The 26,821-nt window shown below is 37.7% G+C and overlaps 1 protein-coding gene across 4 annotated transcripts in view; it reads left to right on the top strand.

Annotated features, from left to right (window-relative positions):
- Positions 1-26,821, top strand: part of RSRC1 (arginine and serine rich coiled-coil 1) — a 177,005-nt gene that overhangs the window by 113,659 nt on the left and 36,525 nt on the right. For 3 of the 4 annotated variants that reach the window (XM_028731399.2, XM_028731396.2, XM_028731397.2), the window contains exon 7: positions 19,405-19,473. The exons of the other annotated variant lie outside the window; for it this stretch is intronic. In XM_028731399.2, the coding sequence (XP_028587232.2) occupies positions 19,405-19,473 (69 nt within the window). The remainder of the gene's footprint in view (positions 1-19,404; positions 19,474-26,821) is intronic. 4 annotated transcript variants of the gene reach the window in all.

Genomic DNA, 26,821 nt, shown 5'->3' with positions numbered 1-26,821 from the left:
CAGTAAAACTAGTATATCCTGATTATTTCAGTTATGTGTTGATATACATTGTTTATGAATTTCCAAACTTTTATGGAGTTTTATAAATGTAAGCTATTACTAGTTCTAATTTTGCATAATTCACCAAATCACACACACAAGTTGTTATACCTAGAGCAGTGATCTGTCTTTTAAAAATGGAAACCCTGTAAAATGAGCGAATAATATATCTGAGGGACACTTTTATTTCACACCAGTTCTTGGCTTGTCCAAGCTCATGCAAAATAAGAAATCTCACTACATGTACACCCAAAAAGTTTTAATATTCAGTATGTTGAATAGTATTTGGAAAAGACAAGCAATATAATGTTGTGCAACACAGAGGAGAACAGATTTAACAGTGATGTTGAAAATTATTCTAAGGCACATTTCATAGTGCAATCAGGACCACTGGCGGAGGAAGAGGAGTGGGGGGGGGACACACCACCCCGGGTAGCGCGATCCCGGTAGGGTGCCACCGCGGCTGCCCCCCTGCGCTGGGCGCCACGCCCCTGCAGGTGGTGTGCCACGCCCCAGGACATGGGGCAGGCAGCGTGCCCCCACCCCCGCCTGCTCTCTGCCCTCCCTCGGTGCCGGAGCATGAAGCACTGCCACTGATCAGGACCCACATTTCAACAGTTTTTCAAATTGATTTGATCCGTTTTATTTTTATAATTAAAATTTCCTTGAGCAGCACCTTATTAAGAGGACAAAAGTAAGATTCATTTGAAAGAGACCAAAGACTGTGCACAGTTGGGTCAATTTATACCTCTCCCCCAAGAACTGCTTCAGGTAGTTTTAATGGGCAGGCTCCTATGTAACTTAAGGAATTGCAACTGGAATATGAAATCTGGAATTCTCTAATGCAGGGCTGTCCAACAGGTCAATTGCAATCAATCCCGGGACCCAGAGGCACCCCCCTGAAAAAAGCTCAACAACTTTGGCTGATCATTCCTGAAAAAAGCTCTGATGAAGCTTCCCCCCAAAAAACTCATCAACATTGGTCAATCTTCTCTAAAAATTTCATTTATTTGGCCAAAGTGCAACCAATCATTTACCATTTTTTTTTTATTTCCTCATATGGGTTTATTTTCCACTGGTTATCTTTTTCCATCAACAAATCACCATAGGTGGCCCAATTCCCCCCCCCCCAATATTTAACTTTTTTATGGTTGTAGCCTCTAACAGAGACAGCCACCATGGTGTTTGGTGTTCTAATAAAGTCTTATATCTATTCCACACCTCATATAACGACTTTCAAATTATGTGGTTCAAAAAGCCTTTGTGAGCTTTTACCTTCTCATACCATAAGTATGCATGCCAACCAAATCTGTTATCAAATGCTTCCAGATCTAATAGAGCTGTATTTTTAAAATAAAATCCAATCCCTTAACCAACAAAGGCATGAAGCTTCATAATACAATTTCAAATCTGGTAGAGAGAAACCTCCTCTTTCCTTAGTATCTGTAAGCAATTTAAATTTAATTTTTGGTTTCTTCCCTTGCCAGATGAATCTTGTAATTATTTTTTGCCATTCTTTAAAATTACGTACTCCATTTATAATCAGGATTGACTGAAATAAAAACAACATCTTTGGCAGCACATCATCTTAATCACTGAAATTCTACCTCAAAAGGATAGTTTCATTCTCCCCCATTTATTTTTTTTATAGTGGGAGTAGATCACAGTCTCTTGGAGGTTGGATGTGCCTGTCTTAGTGCATATGCAGAAGTCCTCCGTCCACTGTCCCTGATCTATGTCATGAGTGGGCAAGTTGTGCCAATGAATACCACATTGTATATTTTTACAATTGCAAATTAGCTATGCAAAGCGTGAGTGCTAGAAAGGACCAAAACAACAACAAGAAGAAGTCTGATTTGAAAGAGTATATTAAGAGCCCATAAACTTGGGGAATGAACACAATGGATGTTGCCTACCACGATTTTATCTTTTTTCAACAACTCACTGTCCCATTACAGGGTCCTGTATGTGTTCAGAACTGCAGCCATCCATGAAATACATGGATAACTGGTCTGGACAGCTGTTTTCAACATTTCAGGACACGCAAGTGCCCATTCTTGAAGATTTTCATAAAAGATCTCAGCATAATAAACATTCAGCATTAATACTTTTAGTTAGTATTTCAAAATACTTTTATTGTTTTCCTCTGTTGAACAACAAAGTAAAGGATATTAAGCTTTAGACAGCAACTACTAGGGTTAAAACTTGACAGGTGCAATGTAATTGGTGGATTTTATCTAGTTTCTTATGCTGAATAATACTGCTTATTTATTATCTTGTTGTAGCTATATACAAATATATTGGTGCACATGTCTGTGCTAATATTATTCCCTCAGAGTTATGAGAGGGAAGTTGGGACTTTCAAGGTTCCAAATGAGCAAGATGCTTGTGTATATTATGAAACATGTCCTTGGAGAAGACTTTCTGTGCTGACAACAAATCTTACTTAAATACTTGTTCAAGAAACCAGGTCTTTGTTAACACATATTTCACATCTTACAGATTTAATGCATGGCCTTCTAAACCACCTTTGCTCTGAATGTATTAAAAAATGTAATAGTTACAGGCAAATCAATGTAGAAAAATCTTTTACCTATATCCTTAGCAATGTATTCCTGTTCATATTCCACATAATATCAGTACAGCTTTCTCTTAATGCAGCTACTGAAGCTCCGATAGGTTTGGCACAGCTCCAAGAGTAAACCACTATATGTAGTGAAGATAAATTGCTTGCATATAATAGCATTTCTTCATATTTCTCCTTATACCAGACTAAAATCTAAAACTCATCCACTGAATTTGTAAGCGGCATGCACAGGCAGTTTTGATTCTTTTCTCGGGGGTATTTAATAAGACAAATAGTGAGTGAATTATTATTTTAGATAGTGATTTTAAGATAAAAATCCAGCAAAGTTTCTCAGAATTTGTTTCTCTCAATATTGTGTGTGGATCATTGGTTTCTGATATAGAGATATATTCTAAGAATATTGAGGCATGCTGTTTTCAAAGTCAACTGTGCCTTCTTCAAGGCTATTGGCTGTGTAATTGAGAGTGTCTTGGCATCAGCAATAACTTTTTTACACAAATCTCTCCTTGATGTACCTTCTCTCTTTTGATGCCAGGTGTCAAATCATTTTGGTTGTTTGCCTTATGAATTTTCACTTAATATACACTAAATCCTGCTGGCTTTTGTGTTTGCCCTGAAAGGTTTTCTCTTCATTCCCCAAGAAATAAGTACTTGACATATTTAATTATTAAGTGGGACTCTACCAAGTCTTTGACATCACTTCCAGACAACAGCTTCCCTTTAAAAGAGCATGTGTGTTTATGCTATTTGGGTACCCTGATAGAAGGGGGGGCATTGGTAAGTTGTGCCTCTTGTGTATTTATTTAACAGGATTTATATACGAACCACTTAATCAACCTTAACTTCAAAGCATTTTTCACAAAATATAAATGCTGATTAAAAATATTCCCCCAAAAATCAAACTTTAAAAACAGGCTCCCCTAAAGAATTATCAAAATAGGAGTAAAATCAACAATTGTTAAACATGCACTTAATAAATTAATATTACACGGTTAAAATTCCCTGTCTGGGTGGAATCATCAGCACATCATTTAAGCCAAAATAAGCTTCTGGGAGAGAATTAAGCATTGGAGTTTGGGGTTGAGAATGGCTGCCTGGGATACTCAGTTCAATGAGGAAGCCCATATACCCTTGGAAGCCACAAAAGCTATTTGCACCTGTCCTCTGTTCAGAATGGAATGTGGGATGGGTGCCTATACCTGGCATCTGATGTAATGTGGGCCAGATTAAGGGGGCATGTTCAGGATAGGAGAGGCGGAACCAATGCAAACAAGTCTGAGCAGGAAGAGCAAACAAGATATTTACTTACAAATTTTGTAGGTGCATTGGAGGTACTGGTTGGCACACTGGTGCATATGGGTTGACGACTCCTGGACCATGGTGTTTTTCTGGACTTCCATATAGTGATGCTTCATTGGTATTTTGATGATACCCAATGACAAACCTAGACAGCATCTTAAAAAACAGAGACATCATCTTGCCAACAAAGGTCCGTATAGTTAAAGCTATGGTTTTCCCAGTAGTGATGTATGGAAGTGAGAACTGGACCATAAAGAAGGCTGATTGCCAAAGAATTGATGCTTTTGAATTATGGTACTGGAGGAGACTCTTGAGAGTCCCATGGACTGCAAGAAGACCAAACCTATCTATTCTTAAGGAAACCAGCCCTGAATGCTCATTGGAAGGACAGATCCTGAAGCTGAGGCCCCAATACTTTGGCCACCTCATGAGTAGAGAAGACTCCCTGGAAAAGACCCTGATGTTGGGAAAGATTGAGGGCACAAGGAGAAATGATTGGACAGTGTTCTCGAAGCTACCAACATGAGTTTGACCAAACTGCGGGAGGCAGTAGAAGACAGGAATGCCTGGCATGCTCTGGCCCATGGGGTCATGAAGAGTCGGACACGACTAAACAACAACAAAAACTTTTTGAATCAGAAAAGACAATGCAAGCCCTGGATCAGTGCCCAACACTGTGGTGGACTGTGGAGGGCCAACAAACTGAGTCTGAATCATGGCAAGATGTAACTGCTATGGGATAGTAGTCACAAGTCTGGATAATTGGTTGCCTTCTTGTTGTGGATGGGGTTGTACTCCCCTTGAAGAAACAGTTTCGTCTGCTCCTAGGCCCAACTCTGTCACTAACGTCCCATGTGACCTCAGTGGCTGGGAGCTTTGGCTGATAAGATAGCTACAGGCATTTATAGATCTAGCAAGCCTGACCACTGTGGTCCATGTACTGGTAACCTCCAGATTAGACTATCCCTGAGATTGGCCCAGGAGCTGCAGCAAGTGCAAAATGTGGTGTCTCGACTGCTCACTGGGATAGAATATTGATATCATGTTACACTGCTGCTGAAAGAATTGCGCTGGCTGGCTGTTAGCTCCTGGGCTATGTTTATGGTTCTAGTAGTGGAGTACAAAGCCCCATATTTCCTAGGACAAGGATACCTCAAAGATTGTCTCTTCTCTTATATACCCAACCAACCACTGCACTTTGCAGGAGCAGATACCTTCTCATCAGGAGATCCATTCCGTAAAGTATAGGGATTGGGCCTTGAGTGCGGTGTCTTTTACGCTCTGGGACTTCCTCCCTTTACATTTCAGACAGACGCTGACTCTCTTATTGTTTTGGGACCTATTATTTGTTTGCCATGCTGTTATAAGATATCAGGGCATTAGAATGACTGGCTAATCACAAGCAACTGTACTGTATATGTATAAAAAGGTCTTCAAAAGATGCCTGAAAGTCAAAAGCAAGGATGCCTGCCAAATCTCTGCTGGAAAAGTGTTCCACAGTATGGAACCGACAACACTAAATGCCGGACTTCTAGTGAGAGTCTGACAGATCTCTGAAACACAAGGGACATCTAGCAGCACTCCTCCAGATTATCTGTTATCAAGCTGGGATATACCTTGGCCCTTAAGGTATTCTGGGTCCAAGTTGTCAAACAACAAGTTTTCCATCAAGCCTTTGAAATGGATATTTTTATCCCAATCTGTATCTTTGTTGGAATTGAAATGGTTCTTAAATTTGTTTTTTTAAATTGTTGGTGTTTTTTGCTGAATTGCTTTGGGATGATTTATGGGAAGCTATTCATAAATTAATTATATAAATGAATAGTTAGCGCCTCATCAAAAATTGGTTATTCTGGGAAGCATTTAAGGGTATGTGTGATGGCTTATATTTGTTCCGCTGTGCTTTGTTTTTGACGTAGTGATTTGCTTTTCTGTCTGCTTTTCAAAAGCAACTTGGATATGATGCATTAGGTTTTGGGCTCTCTCTTACCCATTCCCCAGATAAGTCCATTTAAGTTATACTTCCTTTCAATTATACTTTCACTTTGTCTACTAAGAGAATCTTGTAGGAATTCTGGAGTGTTACATTACTTTTTTGAATGTTGTAACTAATTTGAACATTGTTTTGCTCCAAAGTATTTTGTTGTTTTTACATCTGTATCGAGTGTTGCACAGATATTGTGCTGCTAATAGAATTGGTTTTGTTGAGCTACCAACCTCTTCATGCTGTCTTAGATTTTCTTCAGTTCTTGGTCAGACTTTTTACTCAGTAGCCAACAGATTTATTGCAGATCTGTACCATGAATGCTTCTTGTATTTTTTGTTCCAACAGGCCTTAGCCCTTGAGGGTTTTATCAAGGTCTGAATTAACTGTTATTGACTTCATTTAGTACTCTCTTTGCTTACCATCATAACAGAGGCATATATAGGACTAATTCATAGGGTATGATAATCATAAGAGTACTTTTACACCACCTAGAAATCTCAATTGCTATATACATTTAGTTCAGGTTTTTAGCACTGCTTTTTGAATGGTAACTGCAAAATTGAATAGCAAGACTTTCCAGTATGGATTTCTGGTGACAGCCAGAACACATTTCTGCTTGTGAAATGGAAGCTGTATTTAATACCTTATGTTTCATATGCACACATCTCTGATAATAATGGATGATCACATACTTCTTAATTGCAGAGTTGTTAGCTGGTTGTACTACTGTCATGTTCATATACAAATATATTTCACATATGTTCATGTAGTATATGAAGAAATATATTTTCTACATCTTATTTGTATGTGTTTCTTTTACATAGTCAAAGTCTTTTGTCATCTGTATGATTTTCATTTGTATGGATACCTGACATTTTTAAAATGGCAGATGAAAGTAAGGTTCATGCTTTAGCATAAGACAGTTCACGTTTGCAGGGAAACTGTCAGGTTAAATTTGGTTGTTAACTGCAAAGAGAAACGTCATCTGTCAAATTTAATGAGGAGATTGTAAAATAGTGTGTTTGACTTGTTGCTGCCACACTGAAGAGGAAAAAACGGGGTCTGGTTGGAAAACAAAAGGCCACAACATCATTTGGCAAACAAAATAAGTAGAATATACCTATAAAGGGTGAACAGTTCCTCCAGTTTGCTAATCATATGGGAGTTTCTCAACATTCCAGATGCTAGCATTTTTGGAGATCATAGCATAGATCAAAGGTGGCTAATATGATGTTGCCAGACTCCAACATCTATGATTTCTGACTATTGGCTATCCCGGCTGTGGGTGATGGGAATTGTATATTTGTATATTCTGTTTATTCTTACTCATTTTAAATTATTTAATTTTAATTTTAAATGGAGTGGAAGAAGAAGAAAATGCCTGAGTAGACTTACATTGCCAAAACGTAGAAGCAAGCCCTTGGCTTCAAAGCTGCAAAGCACTTGCCCTTCCTATCTTCTCCCTTGCAGAACCCTGTGCCTCTTCATTCTGCTCTGGGGACAGCACAGACCAAAGTGCTAGGCTTAAAGTTACAAATGAGGCATTATAAATTTATTGAAGCTTCTTATTCTCAATATTAATAGAGCGTAATGTTTGTTTAAAGCAGGCTTCTTCAACCTCAGCCCTCCAGATGTTTTGAGACTACAATTCCCATCATCCCTGACCACCGGTCCTGCTAGCTAGGGATCATGGGAGTTGTAGGCCAAAAACATCTGGAGGGCTGAGGTTGAGGAGGCCTGGTTTAAAGGATTAGTTCTTGTGGTTCCACTTAGTTACTGCAACTTAGAATAGCACTGTATAAGCAATATGCTTACTATCCGTTTAAGAATGTGGCTTGTGAGGTTACAGTTTTATTCCCCAAATTCAGCCCTTTCGAATTACCCCATCACTCTCCTCCTCCAGCTAGCATACAACTCACTACACTTTAGATGTAAATTCCAACTTGGTCCTCACTTCCTTCACTTTGGAGTCCTTCAGACTTCTCGCAGGATTTCAACTCTGGTTTTCAACCTGATCCAGCAACAACTGTCACCTTCGATTCACAAGAACCAGCTGTCACTTGCCAGTAGCTCCAGTAGCTCCAGGGACATAAGTTCCTGGGTTGCTTCTTCTGCTTCCCTTCAGAAGCCAAACTTTGCTGCTGCTCTGCTCCTGGCCTCTTCAGGATTCCCCAGACCTTTTCCTAACTCCCTTGCCATTCCACTCCAACCCGCATCAGCTCCAACTACTTTACTTGACCAGTACTGAACCCTGGCGTTTTATTTATTTATAACTATGGTTAATTAAAATAAGCTAGCTTCAGAAACCCATGGTTTGAAGTTGCCTTGTTTGAAATCAGTGTTGTGCTAACCATAGTTTGCCATGTAAGTTGAAAAGACAAAGTGCAGTTAAGGGAAGACAGAAACTTCCACAGTCCTTTCATCCAAAAAGAATGGGGAGTGGGGAGCACGTGAGCTCAGGGTTCAGTGTGGTAGCTGACGCACATCACATTCAGAGGAGATTTGGTTGCCTTTCACAGAAAGCTGCAACTGTTAAACCTCAAGATCAGACTGCCCATGTGCAAACTGCTTTATAGTAAAGCGAATAAAAATGGGTGATCGAAAATCCAATTTAAATATTTAAGAAACAGTTTTTGTAAATTTCACAGATACCCTTGTGGGATGTGTTCTTTTTAGGTTCTCTAGTTGAGTAAACTCTTGTACCCTATTTGACATATAGGACAACCCCTGATCCTGTCTGTGTTTCACCAATCCTTTTTCACTTTTTTTTTTTGCATGCCAGTGTGCTTTTATTACCAAGCACTCCAATTACTTCCTCCTGTGTTGAACACTTTAGTGTATAAACACCTAAACATTTCATTGGTCTCCAAATGGCCTTTTCGTGTCAAAAAAATTCTACAGGTTTTTTTTAGGGGGGGTGTCTTTTTATACATTCATTGTTTTGTTTTTGTATGCTCATTCTAAAGTCTCGAGTTTAAGAACTCAAAAGTTTCAAATTAGTCTTTTAAAAAGTGAATTCAGCTTTTTTTTAATCTTAAACAGTTTTCATTTTAAAAAACCCCAAAATGAAGCAGGAATGTGATTATGGCCTCCTCCTCCTCCTCCTCCTCCTCCTCCTCCTCCTCCTCCTCCTTCTTCTTCTTCTTCGCGTTATAATGTCTACCAAATGCCTACTTGTATTTCTGTTTTTGTATCTATAACCAGAGTAAGAAGTAATAAATGTAATATATTTGACTTGGAAGATCTGTTCTCATCTACTATAACTGATTGTTATATGCTGAGAAAAGTGCACTGTAACTTAATATGGCATTGTCTTAAAATCAAATATGTCATTTCATTTGGCAACCCTTTAGCATCATATCAACAAACCCAATAGTGCAGCTAGCTAATTACATAATCTGTAACAACAACCTGATGAAAATTAGTCACTTCCTTGGTAAAGAAAACATTGTGTTGATTTTACCTTGTGTATGATTGTGTATAATATTTTTGGTTTTCAGCACAGAGTTTATAAGGTGGTACTTATTTTAAAAACCTTTTTTTCATAAATAGGTTTCTTTCTGAAGTACAAGGGAAAACAATAGCTAAAAATAAAATCAGAAAGCACGTTAGTTATATTCTTAATTGTTTTGACCATAGAATTAATTTTAAAGTCAAACGGGGCACTGCTTTTTCATCATTTGTAGCTCGGAATATTCAGCATGTCACAGATGTTCATGAATAATGTCCATTTAAAACTGTTGGCAACAGTGCTGGTGAGTTGGCTAGATGAATTAAATGTTGGGGGGATCTGACAGGCAGCACGCTGCTTTGTGATCATTCCAAAGTTCTAATAATCTCCCTCACCTTCTCTGCCTGCCACTAATGAAAGAGAATAGGTGATTGCACCTCAGGCTATGTTCTGCGCCTAATGACTCCTCCAAAGGCAGATTTATGAAGAAAAAATTAACTTTGAATGAGGATTGAATTGGCCCTGACAGTCTGATAGACTGTGACACAGATTCTGTGGCAAAACAGACGTAGCCCTAATTGATTATCAATATTTTAAGCAAAGTGATGAAAATAAGCATTAAGTGATGAGAAACACAGTCTTAATACAGTAGGCAGCAACCAGGATTTGGAGAGTCTTTGGGGAGGTTGCTCTTGATTGCTATTACAGAGCTTTATCTGTCAATTTTTACTGATTCTTTCCTAACAATCATTGTCTTTTTTTTTTTTTGTATCTTTCCCCTCCTCTGCTGATCTATGATTAGCATGCTAATATTCCGGTAAATCTGCAGTTTCTCTAGAGAAGTTTGTCATATTTAGCTGTAAAAGTATCTTTTCATATTTTGCAGCTGGAAGTTCTGTACATATTTCTACATCTCCAAAAATATATAAATTTTTGTCCGTGCCTATATTTAATGTATATTGGGCAATCACATTTAGAAACTGTTGTATTTTAAAATGTCACATTTTTGTTAGTGCAATCAGAGTTTACTAACTTTTTTTTCTTTAATAACATGTAGTATAAAACCCACTGCAAGGCACCATTTCAAAGAGTTCACCTTTATAAGACATAAACTTTCCTGAGAACTGTTGGGAAGAAAAACAATTGCTGCCCTTTAGAAACACAATGCATTGTTTTAGTTTATTTTTAAAAGTGTGTGTGTGTGTATATAGCTGATAATGAAATAATTCAGGACTTTTATTATATTATATTGTGTCCTTAGTACTTATTTTATACCATGTACTATGGTTTTGTTACAAGCTGTGTTGGGTGTGGTTTACCCTGGAAGGTAACACATCATTTTTTAAAATAAATAAATTTTTAAAGTGTACATAACACAGTGGATTTCTTGAAAGCAAAAAACTATTGACAACCACAGGGGAATCCAACACTGATCTAGTAAATGTTCAAATTATGAAGTTTCACTAGTGAATGTTAACAATAACCGTTATGTGACAGACATGTGATGGGCAATCTGCATTTCTCAGGCATTCACCAGATATGTGCAAGGTTGTTAGAATTCCCGTGTGCTTTTGGACATTCATTGTAATTTACATGAAATAACTAATTTAGAATAGTGAAACTGAATAAATATTTATAGATGATCTTTCACTTATTCATGGTTTTGAAGTAATATCAGACAAATTCGAATACATAAGTGAATACACACAGAACCACTTAAGGTATTACACAGCATCATGCACTTACCATTGTTCTTCGTCCTAACAATATTACTAAGGGTTATGAAAATGTTTGTATTGTGAATGGACAATAGAGCTGTGCAGGAAGATATACATATGTAATATATGATTTTAGAAGTGTATGCAGAATTTTTTTTGACATCGTAATAACCTGAGAGTTCCTCTATGAATAGTTTTTTGGGGGAAACATTTTAGAAGCCCTGATACATGTAATATATTACAGAAAATGACATGTAAATTAGGTAATGCCTTGCAAGTAATAGGAGAATGTGCTTTGCATTTTAGAGAGTTGTTTAAATGTTTTAGAAGTGTAAAAAAGAAAGTTCATTTTAATGTAAGTAAAAAGAAAGAAAGAAAAATAGTGCAACTAAATATGCCTGGAGACTGTTAATTTGGGAGGGAGGGGTTCGCTAACAGCATTTGTTTTACTACTTTCCATGAAATGGAAAATGTTCTTATTCATAGCCTCTTCTCTCACAGTATCTTTGTAATGCTCTTCTGCTGTTCAACACTAATGAGAGTTGCCTGTTTGGACTGGCACACTGGCTTCACAAAAAGGCTGAAATCAACAGTTATTCCGGTTTTCTTTTTACCTGAATTAAATATTTCATTCTTATAAATACAACCCTCAGTAATTAATTGGACTATATATGTTCACAATAAAAGTTTAGGGTGCCTCTGCTAATCCCCAGCTAATTAAAATACATTGTACTGTAGTTCTGAATAGTTTGCAAACACAAATTTTATCCCCACATTCTTGACTTATGGTACAAAGTAATAACAAAGTAAATCGTATTAGCAGAAAAACAAAAAAATGGTTAGATGTAATGTACCCATCTTTGAGTACTTAGCTGAAATTCAAACAGTTTTTAATTCCTTATGGTTTTTGTTGCTATTAGTTCCCAGAAGGATATATTGTGTTATCAACACATAAATACTGTTAATCTTTGTTTTTTGGTAATTATTATTGTTAGTCATTGATTCAAGGTAAAAGCAAGTCTTTAAAAGAATTTTTTCAGCAACATTTTAAAAAAATAATACCATAATCAGTTAACCTTCAAGAAATAGAATTGAAATGAATCACACTTGCTTTCTTTGAAGAGCCACTTTTTTCTAATGCCAGTTTAAATAAAAGTAACATATTCTTATTAAAACCATCCTTTGGTTTAGCATAATTTTATTCCAGCATGTATTTTCTTAGCTGAAATCATCCGTGGGACAAGTAGATCAAAAGGTTTCATTTCAACTTAATGCTTCAGGATTAGACAAACCCCCAATAATGAGTGCTTTATGCGTTATCTCATTTGTTTCATTCCTGTAGACAGACGCAGCATGGTTAAATAAAGATATAAATTATTCTAGTTGCGCCATCTAGTGAATATTCGATTTTCTGAGTGACACCTTAATGATTACATCAACAGAAACTAGAAGAAAGTCATTAAAATAGAACCAAAGATTTGGTATTGCCATACTGTAGGTGCCTCAACATAATATTGTTGTGTCTTGAAATATAATTTATTTCACTTTTCCAAATACAAAGTCTGAAACAGGAGAAGTTTTAATACAACTGTTCATTTAATAGATTTCTGGAAAAGCGCTTAGTCTCTCATTTTTAGTCTATAAAAGAAAAAAAGCAATTCATAGTTTTAAATTACCTTTTCAGAATAGAACAATATATAGATATTGGGAAATAATTCCATTTGTAGATAATATGTAGGCATGCAGTTTGTGCAGAAAACTCCTGTGGCACTCCAGATCAAGTAGTTTATATTTGTGCTGATTTATATCAACATAATACTTCTCTGGAGGATTTATCTACATAACTCAGAATTAGTTTTTAGCTTCAAGCCCTGTACTTTCTGCACTGCAGCTGGAATAAAACCAGTTGAGGCATTAAATTCTGATTACTCTTGTACGTTCAAGTGAAAGTGTAGATACAATCGATGTATCGCCTACTTTGTGAAGCGATGATCAACAACCTATACCATAGCTTTTCTAAGAAAAACAAAGTTTAATGGTTTTTAAAACCCAAAGCTGTAATCCTGTGCATAAATTCCTGGATAGGAAGCCCCATCAAATTTGATGAGAATGATTTCTGTGCAAGCAGGCATAGGACTGGGCTGTGAATCAGGCAAAATGTAAATAACTGTTCTTCTGAAACACATTGGGGATGGAGACTCTCTTCTGCATATTCCAGAAAATCAGACTTCAGGTTCAGTAGAAATAGGTAGGTTAAACCTATCCTTGTACTATCCATTTTGGGAGCAGGTCTGGGTGTTTTGTACATACCACCCCTGTATGTTGTGTGGCTAATTTATTTCTTCTTAGAGTTATAGAGAGACGTATAAATACATGCAGGTTTGTGTAAGGGTATGTATCGTTATTAGCTTTGTTTGTTTTTCATTCTCCTGAATTCTGTGCTTCAGATGGATATTTAATGTCTGTTGGATAAATAATGCTGCATGTTATTTACTAGTTCATTTTATTAATCACCCTTCATCCATCAGCATTTCAGGGCAGCACACAATAACTAAAATAAATAAATGCATAACGATAATCAAAACATTAATTAAGGTCCATGTTGCAAACCACATTTTACTGTTAAGGGGATGTATTTAATGAGATGTGTTTATATATGACTAATAATAGCATTAATGCTGGCTGTCTTTCATGGATGGAGCCTTTGTGAAATCTTTAATAATGACCAATCTTATTTATTCTCAAGGAAATTCTGGAAAACACTATATGTACATCTTGGAAGATGTACTATTGAAAAAGTTACTTGTCTGTTCCAGAGTTTCTTCCATTTTTTTGTCCTTTCAATTAAAGATTATTCACATATTTGCTGTTAGCTGTAAGGCCATAAAACCATTTATATATATTTATACTTAAGCTGTTAGTATAAATATATTATTTATACTAACAGCTTAAGAAAAAGTCCGGGGATCTCTATGTAAATGTTTCTACTTAGTTTCACAGTTGAAAAAAATGTGTGAAAGGAATTCAGTGTGTTTCAGTCAGTCTGGAAATAGCCACATAATAATATTGTTTTTGAATATTGAATACTATGGTAATAAATTTTTACAAAGCTTTAAAATTAAACGTTATAGCTCTACATGTTTCAGAGTTCATAATTAGTTTCATAGCTTGTCAGGGGTTGTTGCTGTTTATAGCCCTGGGTGACCAGGTTAGCAGCAGGAGCTATGAGCATCTTTTACCAGTTTCAGCTTGCATGCCAGTTACACCCTTTTCTGGAGAAATAAATCCTGTTTCAGTTATTCATGGCCTTGTGATTTCTAAGTTAGATCACTGCAAATGAGCTTTATATGCAGGTGCCCTGAATATAGTTTGGAAACTTCAGTTGGTTTAAAACGCAGCTGCCAGGGTCTGTTGATGAGATCATGTTACTTTCATCTTATATTATCTGTGTTGGTTACCAGTTTGTTTCTGGGCTCAAAGTAAGGTGCCAGTCTTGACATTTGCAGCTCTAAAAGGGCTAGAACCTGCATATGTCAAAGATAACCTCCCTCCTTAAGAGCACTGAGATCAATCTCTGTACTGCTTACTCTACTCCCTTACATTGTCAGATGTATGTTGTGTGACCACAGGAGGGCCTTTTCCATAATGCAATCTAGAACTTGGGACATCTTCTCTAGGGAGGTTTGTCCTGGCCCTATTAACCTTTTGGTGAGCTGCAAAGACTGGCGTTCCTGTTCTCTCTCACGCTCTCTCTCTCTCTCTTTTCCTTTTGTATTCTGTTTGTTATATTGTATGCCTACACGCAGAGACTGTGTTACTGGGCTTCACTGTGTGTTTTTTTTTAAATTGGAAACTGTTGCATTTTTAAGTGTGGTTAGTAATTACCATGCTGCTTTGTGAGTTCATTTTTTATTGTTTTCATTGAAAATAATTAGATCTGTATATTTTTGATAATCCACTTTGAATGTCTTATGGTAGAAAAGTGGGGTACAAATGTTAGAAAACAGATAAATCATCATCTCAGGTAATGCAATTGTATGTCCTTTCATTATTTCTGCCAGCAAGGCAGAAATAGAGGTTTCAAGCCTAACAGATCGTGGAACGAGACCAGATTTTCCAACATATTCCAGCAAAACAACAGGCTGCTCCGAAGCCGGGCGGTGGGGCGGAGAGACCTCCTCCCGCCGCCTGGCTTCGGAAGGCTGCTCCGAAGCCGGGCGGTGAGGCGGAGAGACCTCCTCCCGCCGCCAGGCTTCGGAAGGATGCTCCGAAGCCGGGCGGTGGGGCGGAGAGACCTTCTCCCCGCGCCAGCCTTCGGATGGCTGTCCTGAAGACTTGCGGTGGGAGGAGGGTTTTCCTTCCCACCGCCAACATTCAGAATGCTGTTCTGAATGTTGGCGGTGGGGAGGAAATACCCTCCTCCCACCGCAAGCCCCGGGAACAGAGGAGAAGCGCTGCGCCCCTTCCCCTCTGTTCCTGTACCTGTCCTGAAGGCTTGCGGTGGGGAGAAAAGCCCTTCTCCGCACCGCCAGCCTGGCAAGCGGTCTCCATAGGAACGCATTAATTGATTTTCAATGCATTCCTATGGGAAACCGTGCTTCGCAAGACGGAAAACTCACAAGAAGAAAAAACTTGCGGAACGAATTAATTTCGTCTTGCGAGGCACCACTGTATAATAAATACTGTGCTGTGACCTAAGGAAGCAACCAAGTAAAGGGGCAAACATGCTTTGTAAATCAGTTTATTTCAATTTACAAGCAGAGATATAAGTATTTCAAAAAATACTGCTGCTGTTGCTGCTGATTAAATTTTATATCTAATTTGTACCCTTTGCAGTAGAACCTGGATTGTATTCCAAGTCATACTCAAGCAGACCCATTGAAATTGCTTCACTTAAAGTCAGTCATGTCCATTGATTTCATTAGGTCTACTCATAGTATCTCTTAGTTTGATTCAACCCATAATTTGTATTTCATAATGGGTTTATTTTCTTGTCATGTAGGAGTAATAATAATAATAATAATAATAATAATAATAATTTATTTATACCCCGCCCATCTGGCTGGGTTTCCCCAGCCACTCTGTGTGGCTGCCAACCAAATATTAAAAATACAATACAGCATTAAACATTTAAAACTTCCCTAAACAGGGCCGCCTTCAGTTGTATTTTAAAAGTAAAATAGTTATTTGTTGCCTTGACATCTGCTGGGAGGGCATTCCACAGGGCAGATGCCACAACCGATCTGTCCTTCCAGTGAGCACTCAGGGCTGATTTCCTTCAGAATGGATAGGTTTGATCTTCTTGCTGTCCATGGGACTCTCAAGAGTCTCCTCCAGCACCATAATTCAAAAGCATCAATTCTTCGGTGATCAGCCTTCTTTATGGTCCAGCTCTCACTTCCATACATCACTACTGGGAAAAGTAGATCAGGATCCACCACTAGATCTTTGGGTGATCTGAAGTATCAGCAAGGATTTCTAACAATGGCAATAGCAAAGTAGGCTGCTGAATTGAAGAAAGTTGTGTGTGAAATGGGAGCAGGATAAATTGGAGTGGGGTTTTGTTTTTGTTTTTTAAGGCCTTTTGTTCAGTTCTGGTAATCAAAACCCCTGTATTTTGCACCAGACTCTGATTGGTAGGTTTTGTGGTTCTAGTTAAAACACAACCAAAAGCCAGCCTGGAGTCTGCTCATACCTGCTACAGGCTGTTAGCAAATCACTCCTCCATTGCTGATATGTGGCTGGATAGTCACATGTCACTGTGGAGGATTGATTTTCTGAGAACACAGGCCACATGAGACAAAATTAGCTTATCATATAACCTGAGACAAAAGGCACATCCCCATACGGATTTACAGTTGATTAGTCCTATGTTATATGGACAACCAACTTCCTCTTTAAGGTGTAGGTTTTGAAGGCTAGTGCTGGTTGTTCAGTGGACCTTTAATTATCTTCAAAATGTTGGTGTGGAATTTCTAAAACTTGTCTCCTTACCCTGTTGATAATCCTTGAGATGAAAAAAATATGCCTATCCTTCTGGATGATAGCTAATGAGAAACATACAGAAAGTAGCAGTGAAGACATGCCCTGATTTAACAGTCTCGTGGAACACAGTAGTGCAAGGATTATAGATTTCAGGAACAGTTTGCTCTTTCGAATTCCAAATAACTGTTTTATGAATTCAGCACAGGAATATTTGGTTTTGAATTTTTGCATGCATGCAGTATTTTTGCAGTATTGCACTGAAAGAAAAACAGAAATGTTTCTTCTCCTGATTTTAAACTGTGACATCTTAAACTTCTCAAAATAGATTATGTGTAATTCCTCAGCACATTCACTTGGAAGCAGTTGTTTTGCTAGAATATTCTCCTAAGTGGTCTAGGCTGAGCATCTCCATTTATGGGCCATATTAAAACATTTTAGGATGTTATGCATTTGCTACCATGGTCAAATAATGGGCCAAGAAAGGAAAATAAGCATCTCCTTTAAAATACCTTAAAAATTCCTACTGGTACATAGAAGTCAAGAAAATTAGCAAAGTATAGGTTACACAGAAACACATGCCTAACTATGAGATAACAATCTCTCTTTTAAACTTATAATTTTGCTATCTTTCAAAAATATGATGAACTGTTCCTATGCAGGGAACAAATCAGTTATGAAGAACAAACTGGCATAGAGAAATAAATAAATCAAATTTAAGCCTCGTAGTTTATTGAATCTAAATTTTGCCTGGTTAGCCTAAGAGCTATATATAAGCAATCCATCTTGTGTTGATAATGGAGGATCTTGAGACCCACCTAATGTTTGCATTATTAAATTTCAGTCTAATGAGCTTTGCTAATACATATTGAAGATGGTTGTAAGGAGTGGAATGTGAATCTGAGCAGGATAATTTGAAAGAAACATAAGCTGAGCATTTTACATGACTCAAGGGGTATAGCTACAATTACATGTATAACCAAAATTGAATTTAAATGGAATTTCTATTATCCTTATCCTGCTACTAGGGAGAATAAAGTGTAAATGAAGTAAAAGTCTTTACAGTTATCAGTGGTTTGTTTTTATTATCTAATTTAATAGATTCTTGTAAAGATATTGCTGGCAGAAAAGTTTTAATATTTCATGACTTTAAATGTAGCCTAAGTGTGTCTAAAAGCTTGGAAATGGAAACAGATGTCTCTGTAATTGCTTCTATCATTTCAGAGCATCAGTATTTAAATTGTATATTTTAAGAAGGTGTAGCTACTAAATACAAAGAGACATTAGACTTTGAAAGTTGTGGTCATGTGTCATTCATGTACTTCATACTCACTATGTCAATTGAATATTCATATAACTAATGTATTGGTGCAGCAAACTAACTTAGAGCAAAACAGCCGGTATACTAGGCATATAATGGATTTATTACATATTAAGGGCTGGTCTAAAGTCTAACTACCCACGTTTTGGTTCTTCATCTTTCGACTTGGCAGTACTTTTAAAAACTTAATATTTCATCAACTATAATGCTATTAGAGACTTATTCCAAGTTCACTCATCAGGCAGTGAGATGGCAATAAAAGAGAATGGCCCCTTTGAGACATTAACGCTTTGGAATAAATGATGTGCTAGAACAGAAATTTAATTAATTTACAGAGTATATTGATAGTCCCTTGTTACTGTGCTGTATATTTTTAATCTTCTTTAACATCTGTAGTAAAGTGTTTAAAACCCCTGCAGTTGAGCAACTTGTAGATAATTAAGTAATAAGGGAAGCTGTTTCTAAAGGAAAGGAGACTCTTCTTAGAAGATGCTGTAATAACATGAATTAAATGCTGCTGCTATGGCTTGCACTGAAGAAAAATATATGTAGAGGCCCTGATCCATCAAGTGAAACTCTGTTGTGTCTACAGAAGGAAACAGGAAGCAGTACAAGGTTTCTTCATCCAACAGACCAGTTGCAAAGGGGGCCCCAGGGTATGGCATGCTTTGCTTATGGAGCCCAAACACTGGAGACATAGAGCCCATGAATGCTTCAGTCTATTATCTAGTGGAAAGGTATTGGGAAGAAAATGTGTGGTGGGATACTTCAAAGCATCCACATATCTCAAAGATAGTCTAAGGAAAATGTTCAGCTGCTCTAATGGTTTCTTCTTTGAGCATCATGTATGTATTTTATACAGGGACAAGTTGGAACTTGAGACAATCCCTTCTTGTGTCCACAGTAAATTGCATTTTCCATAGGACAAAAGAAGTGTCTTTCTGACCATCCCTTATAAGAAGTTGTTTTATCAAAAATGTTAATTACTGAACAACTAATTAGCATTTTATTTATTTTTAGCAAAAGCTGATGAAGCGTTAAAAGCTAAAGAAAGAAGTGAAGAAGAAGCAAAGAAGAAAAAGGAAGAAGGTAATTCAGCTTTGAAATTTAGATGAACTAAAAGTACTGTTTTTATAGAGAGATAGATACAGATACATACGCAAGCCCTGGTACATGTTCAACCCAAAGCAAGTGAGTTATTTGGCATATACAGAGGACGAGACCCTAATAACTAGACAAGTCTGAAAGAGAGACATTTGTACATTTTATCTCTCAAATTATTCCCCTGAATGGTTAAGGTACTTCCAAAATATCCTTAAAACTGAACTTTTGTCTATGCATAGCTCAAAACACATAGTTTATAATTAGAGTCAAGTAATAGTTCCAGATTAGTAGAAAATAAGACATTTTTACACCAGAGAAAACATAGGACATAACTATTATGGAGATCAGCTTTTCTGCACAGAGTAGGTAAAGTTGAACATGGGACACAATGTTGGGTTGTGTGAATTTTATTACTTCATAACATTTAGTTTTGTGGGAAGAAGTTAGTCCAAAATCAGCCAGTAATAATTATCTATTCTTGAAGACCTCACGCTTCATTTACAAGTGGGTGCGCTTGTATGTTTCCTACTAGTAGCTATAGTTACTGCTGTTCACCTCAGTTTCCTACAAAAAAAAAATAGTTTCATGTTCAAGCACCTGAGACGGAGAACTCTGATATCTAGGGGAGAGGATTAGCCTTTTGGTGTATTGCATTTTAAAAATAGTAGACAAGTGTTTCTCTGATGGATTGGTATGGAGAGAAGCACTAACAAAATGGTGTAGAATGGAGTTGAATTGCTCATCAGCAGGCACATCCCATACAATATTCAATAGATGTCCATGGATGTTCATAAGATTACATTCTACTCATCCTAGTAGCAGCTGCACTATTGGGGGGGGGGGATAGCGTTTTAGGTTAAAATGTTGAGCTTTCAACATTCAGAAGGTACCCCTGCAAGTGAAGACTTAACTTGAAGAAAAATTCCTTGAAGAAAAATTACCAATCATGCCTTCATTACATAGAAAAATGTTTTTATGGAGTGACCCTAGGTTGTAACATTGGTAGGTTGATTCATTGGTAGCCTGCTGTTTTCTCCAATTAGTCTTTTTGAGATCCCCACAAGTTTTGTGCTAGAAACATGTTCACGAGCTTTAAAATACTTCCTGTATGAAACACTGGCTTAATACAACCTGAAAACTTGAGGTCAGTGAATTGGGATATGTAATTTTTATTCTGACAAAAGCAGACATATTGAGAGAGCTTATCCCCCCTCTGCCTATAGTAATCCCAAAGGCCATACTATCTTGTCTCCAAGTCTTCCTGTTCTCTAAATATCAGCATTTGGTGTGCATAGTTAAATTGGATGATGGAGAACTTCTCTAACTAGATGCCTAATATACAGGCAATTGATTGACACAATATACTGAACTTTCCTGATGTGCAATGCAAAACTGAAAATCTAAAACATAATTAGCCTCATAGATTTTAAGCTAATAATTTTATTGCTTCTCAGTAACTGAAGCAGAGGTGATTATAGATGTTCAAATTTCATAAACTTTTCAGTTTAATGATCTATTCAAAAATGGTTGAAGCTTTATTCCCTTTACTTCAAAGCACACTGGGCACTCATTACATCTGAAGAAAATCTTTTCTTTTATGTTAATTTTCTAATTAAGTTATCCAGATACACTGTGTGCATGTATTATAATAGACATATAGGCTTCTCACATTTAGCAATGTCCATTGTGACAAAAGATAAAACTGCTAAAGTTATTGCCACCTCTAGGCCAGTACCTCTACTCTTGAAGCAGTAATAACCGAGAACAAGAGTTACCTGCATTTTCCCTGCCTTGAGACCCTAGCATGCTTTTAAGGCATCTGGGTAGGTTTTTGTAGTTTTACTTTGACTTAAAGCTTAAATTGGAAAGTATTTAAAAGGGCATTGTGTGAAAGTAAAACTGGATAACTCAACTGTGCTTCATGGACATCCTATCTTCAAAGTGGAATGTAGCTTCCTCTAACTTAGTCTGTCATCTCAATAGTACTCAGCAGGTGATTAAGCACTTTCAAGTCTGGGAGCTTTCATGTAAGAAGTTACATCAGGAGTGTATTAAGATCCCAGGGCAACTTGTTCAACGTGAAAGTGATTTGTTTGCCTTTGTGGAATCTTTATGATGCCAGAGCCTGGTCAACTTGAAAACAGAGGCTAGGGCCCAAAACTCCTCCCAATCCATTCTGTCCTAGGAGCAAAGCATAGATGATGCGGGAGAATTGTGCACACATCAGCCAGGGGAGAGGGAAGGAGCTTGGGCAGCAGGTGAGGGGAGAGTCTGCTTCCTGTTGTGCCATTCATTCATTCATTTTCCATCTCTCTCCACCACCCCGCCCTGCCCAGCGGCTATTAATCCACAGGAGAGATAAGACAGGTATCCTATTGTGCCTCCCCCACAGCAAATCTGTTGTCAGGTTTCTTTTTCTTTCTTTCTTTTTTGAGGGTGGGAAATTTCAACCAGAGAAAATGTTGTAGGAGAGAAGGGTTAAATACCTCCCACAGCACTGCTGTTCTGAGGCTGCTTTTAAGTTTTTATAAAGATTATCACAGAGCTCCCACGTCAAGATACATGCAGTTTTCCTCCTAGCTACAAGTTTATATTCTTTATTCCGAAGTTAATCAGAAGTGGTGTGCTACCTGGCTTTCTAAAATGTCTATCAAATTAAGACTATATTTCAAGCCAAACTACGTAAAAGTCCAAAATACTCCTTCCCCATTTGTAGTTCAGTAAAGATATTGTGTGATATGCAGTCCATAATCTATTCTAGAGCTATATACTGGTTGCTCAGAGATTTCTTCATTTCCCGTATTGTTCTGGGTTTACAATTGCTTCTGAGAGTAAATGAAACTCCAGTTGCGAACTATAACGATACTAACTAAATTCTTGGAGAGAAATGATTTAGTAGTAGTTCATTTATTAATTGCTTCCTATGAAGGGCATCCAGTGATGCTGAACATTGGAAGATTCAGGACAGACAACACATAGTGCTTCTTCACACAGCACCTGATTAAAATAAGGAATTCACTTCCACAACCAATAGTGATGGTCATCACCTTGAGTAACTTTAAAAGAGAGCCAGACAAGTTATTGGAAGATAAGACATATCAAAGGCTACTAGCCATGATAACTATTTTTTCTATACCACTGTCAGAAGTGGAATAATAATAGTAGTAGTTATTATTATTTATACCCCACCCATCTGGCTGGGTTTCCCCAGCCATTCTGGGCGGCTCCCAACAGAATATTAAAAACACAATATAGCATTAAACATTAAAAACTTCCCTAAACAGGGCCGCCTTCAGATGTCTTCTAAAAGTCAGGTAGTTGTTTATTTCCTTGACACCTGATGGGAGGGCGTTCCACAGGGCGGGCACCACTGCCTGGTTCCCTGTAACCTCACTTCTCGCAGTGAGGGAACCACCAGAAGGCCCTCAGTGCTGGACCTCAGTGTCCAGGCTGAATGATGGGGGTGGAGACGCTCCTTCAGGTATACTGGGCTAAGGCCCTTTAGGGCTTTAAAGGTCAGCACCAACATTTTGAATTGTGCTCAGAAATGTACTGGGAGCCAATGAAGGTCTTTCAGGACCAGTGTTATATGGTCTCGGGGCCACTCCTACTAGGACACACAAATGGGTAGTGTTGTGCTTAGGTCCTGCTGTTGATCTAGGCATAGTCATCTGATCAGTCACTGTAAGAACAAGATGGTGGACCAGATGGGCCAGTGGTCTGATCTGGCAGGTTCTTACATCCTTATCTTGAAGTGATGGCTCCATCACAGTGTCCAGTGTCATCCAGCATGTAAAGAAATCTGGGGGAAGGCACAAGTTATATTGGTCCTACTGTCACCACTTCAGAGTCCAAGCATATTTCACTCATATCCTGAACTGAATTAAAAGGAAATAGACAAATACACCCCACCACCAAATCTGATGACCACAATTTAGCACCAGCCCTAGAGCCCCCAGAAAGTTGGTTGGGTGGAAGTGACCAATGGGACTATACACTGCTGAAAGGTTCTGTCTCTGAGCTATCCAGTAGAGCCAGTAAAGATTAACAAAGCAGATAGAAATTAAAATTAACAGTATGTAAAACTGAGGGCAATTTTGAGGGAGTATGGCATCTCTAAAGGGATCTTGCAAGAGGGAGTTGAATGTCAGTGAGGTGAAGTCCTTCCAACAAGGAAAGTAAAAGGTGTGTCAGGATTTTGCAGTCATTTATGTGGGGGCAGGAAATAAGACAATACCTGGCATTTCCAGTAAATGTATATAGTCATCAATGGACATGGTGCAGCCTTTCCCAACCTAGTGCTTTTCAGATAATTTGGATTACAACTGCCAATCAGCCTCAACCTCAATCAGCACAACCATGCTGTCTGAGACTCATGAAAATTGTAGTCCAGAATATCTAGAAGACAGAATATCTAGAAGTTAAAGAAGGCTGCCATAGTTCTTTAAAAAGTAATTTAACTAAAAAACAGGTATTTGCCCCAAAGAGCTTACAGTGTGAACTTTGACCAGCAGGGGAAATAATAGTTTCCTGTATTTTTGAAAATATGTCCCCGTTTGAAGATTGAATTTTGTCAGAAATTCTGCCACTGGTTCAGTAACAGATACTTTCAGTATTAAGAATTCTGATGATGTAATTTGCTTGAAAAATAATCTGAAATGAAATCCAGGTTGAGGCCAAAATACCTTTTGAAATGATTTCAAGGAATTAGCATGTTAGAAAATCGTTTAATTGGTGTAGGAGGCGGAAGAAAACCAGATAACCACAAAATTCTTATAGGTGCTTTTGGCAAAGCTAGATGTATGAAAGTTAATATCCGAAGGAAATATGAGGAATAATTGTTGTCTTACTATTAACTTTTGTTGAACCCCCCCCCCCATTAGCCATATTTTATCTGAATACAGGTTGTATCCAACTAAGTTATACACAGAGTAGACCCAGTGAAATTTATGGATTTAAGTTAGTCATGTGCATATTGCCATGACTAACTTAAAGCCAATGCAATTCTGGGCTGCATCAATAGGAGTATAGCATCTAGATCAAGGGAAGTAATAGTGCCACTGTATTCTGCTCTGGTCAGACCTCACCTGGAGTACTGTGTCCAGTTCTGGGCACCACAGTTCAAGAAGGACACTGACAAACTGGAACGTGTCCAGAGGAGGGCAACCAAAATGGTCAAAGGCCTGGAAACGATGCCTTATGAGGAATGGCTAAGGGAGCTGGGCACGTTTAGCCTGGAGAAGAGGAGGTTAAGGGGTGATATGATAGCCATGTTCAAATATATAAAAGGATGTCATATAGAGGAGGGAGAAAGGTTGTTTTCTGCTGCTCCAGAGAAGCGGACACGGAGCAATGGATCCAAACTACAAGAAAGAAGATTCCACCTAAACATTAGGAAGAACTTCCTGACAGTAAGAGCTGTTCGACAGTGGAATTTGCTGCCAAGGAGTGTGGTGGAGTCTCCTTCTTTGGAGGTCTTTAAGCAGAGGCTTGACAACCATATGTCAGGAGTGCTCTGATGGTGTTTCCTGCTTGGCAGGGGGTTGGACTCGATGGCCCTTGTGGTCTATTCCAACTCTATGATTCTATGATTCTATAATTTTTAATGGGCTTACTCTGTGTAGAACTAACATTGGATACAGCTTCATATAGTTTATAAACTCTCTGCAGCCAGAAAAAAAACTATTAGTTGAAAATAAATATTGATTTGTAATTGAAATTACCGATTCATTGGATGCTTAGCTTTTATTCCCCATGCTTTGCCTTGTATTTAAAATAAATGCAAGAAATTGCCCTGCCCCTCTCTCAAGTCTTAAAGGAGCACTTTGGAAAGTAGCAGGATTCTGGAAATGGACTGCTTTGCTAAGGAAAACATGTGGTATAAAGAAGCATATTGTTTTCCAGCACATGAAGAAAGGTTGTTCTTTTATCTGCCCCTTAGTAATGGTGTCTTTACTTTTATTATAATTTTATTGCCAAATCAGGTGTGAGATTAGATGTTGGATGTTACATGTAATCTGCTCAGAAATCAAATTATTTGACCTCCAAGCCCACCACTACACCCTCCTGCTGGTTTGCTGTTACATATGCGGCATTTTCCTGTCATGAATACAAATGGAGGACAAATTAGAATTTACAGACAGCTGACCTGAGCTACAGATTAGAGACAAGGGGGCTTGTGCTACTTTAAATGTTTTAATTATCACAGTCCCTATAACCAGTTGAAGGACTCCCTCACAAAAATAATTTTTGTAGCAGAGTAGGGGAGGTGTGAGAGATTTCCCCCATCTAATTTGAATTTGACAGAGCCAAATTGCACTTCCATTGGAGCTATGCTAATTTTCTGCATAAAATTAGGTCTATTAATAAAAATACACCACTTTTACAAGAATGTTTTCAATGGCAGAGGGTGTTTTAATTTGGGACTAACTGAAAACAGCATTTAAATTTTATTTATGATGGCATCAGGATTTATGACAGCTTTATTGGCAGACCTGATTTTCTTTAAATTCTAGGCCTGGCTAGTCAAACTCAAAGTAAATTAAATATGTGGCTATAAGAGCACTGTGATAAGGTGCAATATAAATACTGCTGAAGAAGAAAATGGTACTTTTCCATATTAAAACCAGGCATGTTGGATTACTGCTATGAGGTGCTTAAACGGTTGACTTTAATATATCATGCATAATACAATTAAAAGTTTTCTTGATTTATTAAAATGGAGCTGCTCATGAAAACATACAATTTGAAAAATATGAAGTGAAAGATGATTAAAATATCTGACAGTGATAACACTATTTTGGTACCGGGAATGAATCAGTGTGTAAAAGATTTAGAGGGGATTATAGGGAAAAGACATTTGTAAAAGTGATCTTAAATATCAAAGGGATAGAGTGAAATAAGGACTCGTTTCTTTGAATTCAAGAAATAATATTGACTAATGCTAAATGAATATGTTATCCTGATGCCTTCATTCTTGAATTTGCATTTTTGTTTCTCATGTGTGTTGGCCCAGTGTTGAATTGATTAGTTATGCCTAGCTAGTAAGCAGTGAAACATTTTATATACACTTGGGAAATAAATTTGGCAGAAAATCAGCATGAGTAGATTTAATTATCGCTCTGAGACCTTTCCCTTTTCTAGCTTAGTGATCCTGAAACTCCATGTGTTTCACTGAAATCTGTGTGGACGCTAAGCTTCGCTTCCCAATTTGTTCCTCCACACAATGATAAGCCAAACAATTACTGCTTTATTGATTTTTCATCATGGCAAATTTAAAGTTGATTTTTCCCTGAAAAGGCAGGGGTGATTAAGTGTTTCCCCTCAGTTTAGT

This window comes from Podarcis muralis, chromosome 6 (assembly GCF_964188315.1).
Source record: "Podarcis muralis chromosome 6, rPodMur119.hap1.1, whole genome shotgun sequence".
NCBI lineage: Eukaryota > Metazoa > Chordata > Lepidosauria > Squamata > Lacertidae > Podarcis > Podarcis muralis.
The sequence above is the reverse complement of the archived record's forward strand: the minus strand, read 5'-3'. Positions and strand labels throughout refer to the sequence as shown.